The sequence below is a fragment of the Elephantulus edwardii genome, unplaced genomic scaffold (genome assembly GCF_000299155.1).
Source record: "Elephantulus edwardii isolate Elephantulus edwardi_28Jun2011 unplaced genomic scaffold, EleEdw1.0 scaffold00196, whole genome shotgun sequence".
Taxonomy (NCBI): domain Eukaryota; kingdom Metazoa; phylum Chordata; class Mammalia; order Macroscelidea; family Macroscelididae; genus Elephantulus; species Elephantulus edwardii.
In genome coordinates, this window is record NW_006399946.1 from 4,712,738 (window position 1) to 4,722,585 (window position 9,848).

At 41.0% G+C, this 9,848-nt stretch overlaps 1 protein-coding gene across 1 annotated transcript in view; it reads left to right on the plus strand.

Annotated features, from left to right (window-relative positions):
• LOC102873718 (guanine nucleotide-binding protein G(olf) subunit alpha-like) overlaps window positions 1-9,848 on the plus strand; it is a 243,795-nt gene that overhangs the window by 124,909 nt on the left and 109,038 nt on the right. Inside the window, exon 5 of the mRNA XM_006897027.1 lies at window positions 9,297-9,394. Within this exon, the coding sequence (XP_006897089.1) occupies window positions 9,297-9,394 (98 nt within the window). The remainder of the gene's footprint in view (window positions 1-9,296; window positions 9,395-9,848) is intronic.

The following is a 9,848-nucleotide window of genomic DNA, read 5'->3' on the forward strand; positions in this document are numbered from 1 at the left end:
CTGTTCCAGTCGTTTTTGGATAATCTTCAGTAGAATCTTGCTTGCATGTGAAATCAATGATATTGTTCTGTAGTTTCCACACTCAGTTGGGTCGCCCTTCTTTGGGTTGGGAACAAATATTGACCTCTTCCAGTCAGTTGGCCAAGTGGTTGTTCTCCAGATTTCTTATTAGCACAAATATTCTGGGATTCCCATTCTTCTCAGAGTCAGCCACAGCTTGTTATGATCCACACAGTCAAAAGCCTTTGCATAGTCAATGAAAATTAATAGCCTTGAAAAAAAGAAATAGACAACATTACAGTAGTAGTTAGAGACTGCAACACACTACTCTTACTGAAAGACAGATAAACTCTAAACAACTGAGCAAAGATGCAGAAGAACTAAATCATACAGTTAACCAACCCCACTTCATGGACATGTTCAGAGTACCCCACACAGCATGAACTCAATTAGCTTTCTTATCAAGAACAACATGGTACATTGTTCAGAATTAACCAAATATTATGCACAAAGCAAACCTTGATAAATTCAAAAGCTTTGAAATAATACAAAATATCTTCTCAGACCAAAAACTAGAAATTAACAAGAAGATAAACAAACAGATTCATCCTGGAAAGGGTCAAACCGGGCGGCTCCTTGGAGGCAAGGATTCTGAGACTTTGTTTAACATACTTTGGACATGTTGTAAGGAGGGACCGGTCCTTGGAGAGGGACATCATGCTTGGGAGGGTGGAGGGACAGCTCAGGAGAGGAAGGTCCTCTATGAGGTGGATTGATTCAGTCACTGGGGTAATCGGGATGGGTGTATCAGAGACGGTGCAATTGCCACAGGACAGAGCAGAATTTAGGGCTGTTGTACATAGGGTCGCTATGAGTTGCAAGCGACTCGATGGCACGTAACAACAACAACATGAAGAGTTAAAAACCAACCTTATGGAAGCTAAAGAACACCTTGCCTGATCACTATTGGGTTATAGAAGAAATAAAAAAATTCCTTGAAACAAATGCGAACAAAAGCACCTTGCCTGATCACTATTGGGTTATAGAAGAAATAAAAAAATTCCTTGAAACAAATGAGAACAAAAGCACAATGTAATCAGAACCTCTGAGATAGAGCAAAGGCAGTTCTTAGAGGCCAGATCATAGCAATAAGCAAAATAGAAAAGAAGCAAGGAGTAAAACAAACTACCTAGCCCAGCATCTCTAACAAATAGAAAATGAACAACAAGCATAACCCCACAGTCTCTAGAAAAAGGGGAAATTGTCAAGGCTGAAATAAAAGAAACAGAAAATCAATTTAAACAAACAACAAGTCCAAGAGTTGGTTCTTTGAAAGGTGAATAAAATTGACAAAACATTGACAAACTTAATAAAAGACACACATAACTTGAATAAGAAATGAAACACGTGACTTCACAATAGAACCAACTGAAATTACAATAATAATAATAATGGAGTATTATGAGTAGCTGTACTCCAACAAATTTGAAAACCTAGAGAAAAATGGTTAGATTTTTAGAAATCCACACCCTATTCAAATTGTACAGACAGAAGTTGAGAACTTGAACAGATCCATCGTCAAAGAAGAAGAAACTGAGAAGTCCTTAAAAAAACTGCTAACAATTTATAAAGCCCTAGCCTGGAAGGCCTCACTAATGAATTGTACCACAAATTGAGAAAAGAGCTGTCACCAGTTCTACTTAAATTATTTCAAAATATAGAAAAAGAAGAAATACTCCCAGTGTCATTCTATTAAACAAGTAAAACCTAATATCAAAACCAGGCAAAGACATCACCAAAAAAGAACACCATATACCAGAATCTCCCATGAACATACAGACAAAAATTCTTCACAAAATCCTAGCCAATAGAATTAGCTGTGGTGGTGTTAAGTGCTGTCGAGTTGATTGCAACTCAGAGCAGCCCTATGTACACAGCTCTGAACACTGCACTATCCTAAGCCAACCTCATCATCTCTGACACACCCAACCCCATTATCCCAGTCATTGAGTCAATCCATGTCATCCAGTGTCTTCCTCTCTTGTTCTATCCCTCCACCCTCTCAAACATAATGTCCCTCTCCAAGGTCTGGTCCCTCCTTGCAACATGTCCAAAGTATGTCAGACAAAATCTCAGAATCCTTGCATCGAAGGAGCAACCTGCTTTCACCCTCTCCAGGTTGAATCTGTTCTCCGATTAGTCCATGGTATATTCAGTACTTTTCTCCAGCACCACAACTCAAAGGCATCAGTTCTCCTTCAGTCGTCCGTAGTCATTGTCCAGCGTTCTGATGCATAGTAAGTAATTGTAAAGACCATGGCCTGGATCACATGCACCTTAGACTCCAGACTGACATCATTGCTTTTCTCTACTCTGGATAGGTCCCTAACAGAAGATTTTCCCAAAGTAATTTGTCTTTTGATTTCCTGACTGCTGGTATCCAGAGTGTTGATTGTGGAGCCAAGCAAACTGAAGCTATTAATCTCAATTTCTTCACCATCTGTCATGATGCTGCCAATAGGCCCAGTGGTGAAAATCTTTTTTTTTCTGGATGTTGAGCTTCAATCTGTATTGAAGGCTGCAGTCCTTTACCTTCTATAGCAAATGCCTCAGGTCCTCCTCAGTTTCAACAAGCAGGTTGTGTCATCTGCACCATGCATATTTTTTTAAAAAAATATCATGATCAAGTGGGATTTATAATAGGCAAGAATGATTCAACATAAAAATAATCAATATAATCTGTCGTATCAACCGATGGTAATATCAGTTATTGCAGAAAAGTCTTTTGACAAAATCTAACAGCCTTTCCTAATTAAAACACTCAACAAAATAGGAATAGAGAGGAATTTTCTCCTCTTAGTTAAAAGTATATACACTAAACCAAATGCCAACTAAAGGAATTTCCCTTAAGAGCAGGGACAAAGGAAAGATGCCCACTATCAATTCTTATATTCAGTATCATGTTGGAAGTGCTTATCGTTGTTATTAGGTGCCATCAAGTATGACTCATAGTAACCCTGTGTACAACAGATCTCAACCTTGCCCTATCCTAAACCATTTTGTTCTGTGTCTGTCTTTTCTGACATACTTGAGTCCATTGTTAAAGTCACTTTGTCAGTCCATCTTACTGAGATCTCATTCCTTGTTGTCACTGACTTTTCCTTTTCCTTTTTTTTTGTTAATTTCAGCCTTTTTTTTAACTGGGAAAAACATATTGGGGGTACAAGGAGAGGAGGGTTGGGGGCAGAAGGGTGAGGATGGGCAGGGATGCAGTTACAGAGCTACACAGTTTGGTTGGTGGGGGGAGCAGGTGAAGGAAATGGTGAGAATCCAGTGGGGACCAGATGCTACAGAGGAATGACAAGCATTTTCCAATGGTAATTAAACCAACTGTCTTATTGATTTGGGGACTGGGTGCCGACTCTCTGGCTTCTTCATGCTGAACAGGGGCGTAGATATAAAGGGGGGGAAGGGAGGTCGCTTTATCACCTTACTGGTGATCTTGGGCTAAAGCTGCTTGCCTTCTTGTTCTGTTAGGAGATATTTTCCTGTCATTTGCTCCCTTCTGGACTGCAAAGTGTTTTCCCAGGTGGGTCCAGTGGGGATGGCTGGTTGAACCCAGAGGCTCCATCCTCCTTTGCTTCCTTAGCTGTCAGTTGTATTTCCTTTTTGTCACTGGCACTGGGTTCAGGGTCAATTCTGGAGTAAAACTCAGTGTTAAGGTTACCTATAGGAAAGGGAGCAAACCTAGAGAGAACAAACTTGTGAGTTACAAATAGAAGGGCTTTGAGGGTGTTGCTTTCAGGTTTACTGGGGGAGAGGGTGGCAGAAGGTGGCCTAGATAACATTCTCTGGATACCGTAGGCATTCTTTTTTTTTTCCTTCCACACCCAGGGGTCAGATGGCACAATCTGGGGACTGAGGAGCTCATCCTGCGGGCAACGACGGCTCACCCCAAGCCGGGGGCCGAGGGCAGCCCACCCTGGGCAGAGGGCTGCGACAGCTCACCCTGAGCCAGGGACCGAGGGCAGCCCACCTAGGGCAGGGCAACACCCACCAGGAGCTGGCTGGTATACTCCCCTTCCAATTGCCCCTACCCCAGTCTGGTCCCCTTGCCTGACTGAGAATTATGTGGTCAGGGATAGTGTCTCCAATTCCAGCACCACCACTTTTACCCCGCCATAAGTGGTCATACTATCTTTTGAAGTGGGTGTCACTGCCCTCCCCCTATATATATGGTAAAGGGAACCTGAGAATTGTGAACAGACTCCCCCCAGGTGTAACCATCTTTTGGCGGAAGCATTCAACAGAACAAAATATGTGGTGCATTTAGGATGTCGGTCCTCTTGTGCGGGCTGCCACTGTCATCAGACTCACAGTGACTTTCAGGAATCCATTGTATAGGTAATCGTCTTCTTTGGCCTGTCCAAGGAAAGCCAAACCTACAGATGGGGGGGAACGCATCCCATCTCCCATGCAGGCAGCTGGCAGGGGTGAGCGCCCCCCAGCACAAGTGGCCAGAGGGGTCGCGCAGCCCTCCCCAGCATGGGCAGCCTTTGGGGGCATGCCCACCCCGCCCCCCACTGCTCAGACACCCGGCGGGCATGTGGCCCCTCTCGTGCAGGCGGCCAGCGGGCATCTACTTCCCCCACCGCTGCCATCCTGGCTCCAAGAATTCTCTCCAGAACAAGTCCACCTTGCACCAGTGTGGTGGCTTCACTGCACCAGTCTTGAGGAGGGCCGGTGCCCAGCATCCATCCTGGGTGAGGGAATCCACTGGTTCCGGCTGTGGAAGCTTCATTGAGCTGCAGCAGCTGTGCAGTGTGGCGTGGGCTCTGCAGGAGGGGTTGGGAGCCATGAGAATCACCCATTCCTCCTTGGGAATCCTTGAATTCCTGTTGTTGAGCCTCGCTCTTCACTGAGGGCCAGTCATCAACTGTTTAACTGTTCAATTATCAATAAGCTGAAGTCTGTAGAAGGCCATAGTGGCCCTGCTTTAAGTGGTTCGCTGCTCCCGCAGCTCACCACGCTGTCTCTGCCTCTGCCGCCATCTTGGATCTCCCTGACTTTTCTAAGCACAATGTTCCTTTCTAAGGAATAACAACATGCTCAGCCATCTTTACCTCTGAGGAGCATTTTGGATGCACTTTCTCCAAGACATATCTGATTGTTCTTTTGGTAGTCCATGTGTATTCAGGACTCTCCTCTGTTGAAAGTGTTAGGTAGAGCAATAAGTCAAGAAAAGGAAATGAGAGTTATCCACATTGGCAAAGAGGCACTAAAGCAATCTCAATATACAAATAACAGGATAGTGAACTTAGAAAAATCTAAGAAAAACAAACAAACAAAACAAACCTGCTAGACCTTGTAGAAAAATTCAACTAAGTGGCAGCATATACGATCAACATGCAGATATCAATTGAACTTCTTTAGAGCAACAGAGAAAACACTGAAAAAGAATGATGAAAAATAATATCATGTACACAGCCAACCACAAAATGAAATACATAGGAATAAACCTAACTATTGTCACGTGATGGTAACAATGGCCTCTAGTGTGGCAGAGATGATGAAGATGGCATAGGATAGGACAGGATTCCAATCTCTTGTTTTCATAGGTTTGCTGTGAATCATGCTCAACTTGACAGCACCTAACAACAACTGGCCCAAATGATCTGTATAAACAGACGACAACAAGAAACAATAAGAGAGTTACATAGAAAAGTGTATGGGAGCTCTGATGGGTTATTGGCAAGAAGCTGTGCTGAATCCAATCCCAAAGGCATGTGGTTCAAATCCACCAGATGCTCTGCTGGAGAAGGAGGGGCACTTTCCTCCTGTGTCAGTCGGACCCAATCTGACAGTACACAGCAATAAAAATAAATAAATAAAAACAAAAACAAATGAAAAGCGTACCATGTTCATAGGCAGGAGTACATAGTATTGCGAAAATTATAATCCTACCAAAAGCAGTCTACAGATTCAGCACAATCTCTATACAAATACTAATGTAATTATTCAGAGATAAAAAGGGTAATTTCCATTTTTATTTGGAAAGGAAAGAGAACCCAAATAAGAAAAGCACTTCTGAAAAAGCAAAAACAAAGTAGGAAACAACTTACTCCCTGATCTCAAAACCTCTACACAGCCATAGTTATCTAAACAGCATGGGATTGGTACCAATGACAGGCACAGAGACCAAAGAAATAGAAGAAAGAACCCAGAAATCAACCCATCTACAAAAAACCAACGTGGAAAGTATTGAGCAATCTCATTGGTAGCTTAATCAAGTAAAATCTTGCTGAAGATTACTAAAAGTACAATGGCAGAGAACTGCTAGATATACAGGCTGGGTTTAGAAAAGGCCATGGTACTAAGTGTATCATTACTGATATTAGATGGATCTTGGCTGAAAACAGAAAGGACCAGAAAAACATCTACTTGTGTATACTTTACTATTAAAAGCTATTTGACTGTGTGCCATACAAAATCTATATATAAACCAAAGATTTTTTTTTGTCCTAAGAGAGCAAGAGAACTCTGCATGTCTTAAAATCAAGAAAGGTGTGTATCAAGGCTCTATACTTGTTCATTCTCTATGCTGAGAATATCATTTGAGAAGCTGGACTTAATGAGGAAAAATATAGCATCAGCATCAGAAGAAGACTCATGAATAACCTGCATTATGCAGATGACACAACTTTGCTTGCTGAAAGTATGGAGGGCTTAAAATACTTGCTACAGAAGATCTATACACAAGACTATAGCCTTCATAATGTACTACGTATCAAAATCAAGAAAACAAAAATCAGGGGAGTTCTGGTGGCCTAGTGGCAAGAAGCTGAGCTTCAATCTCAAAGACATGCAGTTCGAATCCACCAGATGCTCCACTAGAGAAGGAGGGGCAATCTCTTCCTGAGTCAGTTGGATCTGAATTGATGGTATACTACAAGAAGAAGAAGAAGGGGGAAAAAAGAAAGAAAGAAAATAAAAATCCTGACTACTTGGTCTATAAGCATCATGTTAGAAAAAAGATAGAAATTGGCAATGGTCTCATCTTACTTGGATCCACAGTCAATAGTCAGCTATGCTGGTACCAGCAGTTAAGAAATCAAAAGGCATTGCCTTAGGAACGTCTGCTGTCAGGGACCTCTCCATTGTACTAAAGAGCAAGGATGTCAGTTTAAAAGACTAAAATATACCTGATCCACGCCATTGTCTTTTCAGTTGCTTGCTATACACCTGAGAGTTTATGGTGAATAAAGATGACATAAGAAGAACAAATGGCTTTGAGGTGTGGTGCTGGATAAGAGTATTAAATAGTTCATGGACTGCCAAGAAAGCAAACAAATATGTCTTGGTATTTGGTGTAACCAGGGTCTTCATCTGATGCAAGAATAGTGAAACTTCATATCAAATACTTTGAGCATGTTGTTAGGAGAGGCCAGTCCTTGGAGAAGGAGGACATCATGCTCAGAAAGGACTGTCCTTAAGAAGGTGAATCCAAGTTGCTCCTTGGAGGCAAGGATTTTGAAGCTTTATCTCACATACTTTGGATGCATGACCAGGAGGGACCGATCCTTGGAAAAAGGACATCATGCTTGGAAGAGTGGAGGGAGAGCACAGGAGAGGAAGACCCTGGATAAGTTGGATTGACACAGTGACTGGGGTAATGGGGTCAGATGTGTCAGAGATAGTGAGATTGGCTCAGCATAGGTCAGGGTTCTGAACTATTGTACATCAAGTCACAGGTGACTTGATGGCAAATAACAACAAAATAACCCTTAACTGTTAAGGCAGTTTAGACTCTTCTAAGGAATGATGGGAACCACAGTGCAGAGAAGTCAGAACCACTAGTGGCTTGCTTGTAAGGAGTGACACTGCTAACCTGAAGGCCCACAGTTCTGATCCACCAGCTGCTCTATGGGAGAAGAATGGGCAGTCTCCTTTTGTGCAACTTACTGCCTCTGAAAACCCACTGGAAGGTCAACTGTGGGTCACTCAGGGCCCCTCATTTCTCACCTTCTAAGGTTAATTCTGCATTCGTAATTTTTGGTTTTCAAAAAAGATCCCCAAATTATGTAAGACTCCATAATGCTTGAATCCACTTTTGTATGGGATTATGAATCTCTAAGGAACAATACCAATCCCAACCCATCCCTTTTTTGAAATCCAGAGATTCTGTGATGATTCTTGGGAAATCTGGTAGCCATGACGAATGTAAGGACAGGTATCTGTCACTAAGGAAGTGACTGATGTTCAGTGGTATACAGATATTCTAAAAAATGTTTTGTGGAAAATTGGTATAGCTTCTGTTAGGTTTAGCAACTAATCTATTGTGATTTCCTTCCAAAGCACTGTTACTACATTTTGTTTATTGGGGACAGATGAAATCATAATCCACTTTTTGCTTTAAGATTAGAAAAGTTCTTGTTTCTAAAGGATGGAATAAAGCTCTGTGACCTCATGACTGTGGAGTGATCAACAAGCACAAATTACACTTTAGCTGTGCTGCTTAACTAAAAGTGATGCCTCTTTGCTGGTTCAATCCACCAGGGGGTCTGTGGTAAAAAGATGAACATTCTCCTTCTGTACAAGTTATAGCCTCCAGAAACTCATCGGAGGGTTAGTTATAAGAAAGAAAGAGGAGGGAGAGAGAGAAGAGAGGGTGAGAGAAAAGAGGGAAAGAAGAGGGAGAGGGAGAGGGAAAGGGAGAATGAGGGGAGGGGAGGAGAGAGGAGAGGAGAGGAGAAGAGAGGAGAGGAGAGGAGAGGATTGACTAAACACCATAGAGTAATAAATTATTATTCTAATAGTGTACAATTCTAAGGTTTCCTTTTCTGAACCAAACAGTCCATTTTCTCAACCATTTTTATTAATGTTATAACTCACATAGAAAATTTTAATGATAACACTAAGACAATTTACTGTATACTATACATGTGTTGTAACCGATCGGATCAACTAGTTGAGTTACTGAGTGGTAACAATTTTTAAATAATGCTGTTAGTTGCATTTCTTTCTAGTGAATGAGTATCAATAACTTTTTACTTACAGTTTTATTTTTGGGAACTTTCTGGAGAGATAAAATGCTTTATAATTTAATATGAGTAATGATAAAACAGACATTTACATTTTTCATCAAACTAAACAAAACCTGCCCACATATGTAAACTATACCTTGAGAAGAAAAATTAATTATTGCCTACAAATTTTTACAGAGATTATTTTCATCTTGATATCTGAAAGATTTTTACACATATATTCTTTTATTTGTAACTTTTTAAAAATTTCAGGAATTCTTTGACCATGTGAAAAAACTTTGGGATGATGAAGGTGTGAAGGCATGTTTTGAGAGGTCAAATGAATACCAACTGATTGACTGTGCACAATAGTAAGTTTGTCCCTTTGCATGTTACATATCTCTTTGAAGAGTATTATTATATTGATATTCTCTTATTATTATTACTTAAATATCTTGAGTTAATGAGTGAATAATTAACGTTATAGAAATCAACTTTTAAAATGAGACTTGCTTAGTAGATAACAAATTTCAAGTTCAGTAGGAACTAGGGTTTTAGGGGAAAACCAGTATCATTTCATCTTGATTATTTTCATTTCTGTTCATTTTTTTATATATGTAAACTATAAAGTGTTTAAATATTTATTAATATTTGAACTTTGGAGTATATTATTATTGTTAGGTGCTGCTGAGTCTATTAAAACTCATGTTGTTGTTGTTGTTATGTACCGTCGAGTCGTTTCCAACTCATAGCGACCCTATGCACAACAGCCCTAAACCCTGCTCTATCCTGCGCCAACCGCACCGCCTCTGACACACCCATCCC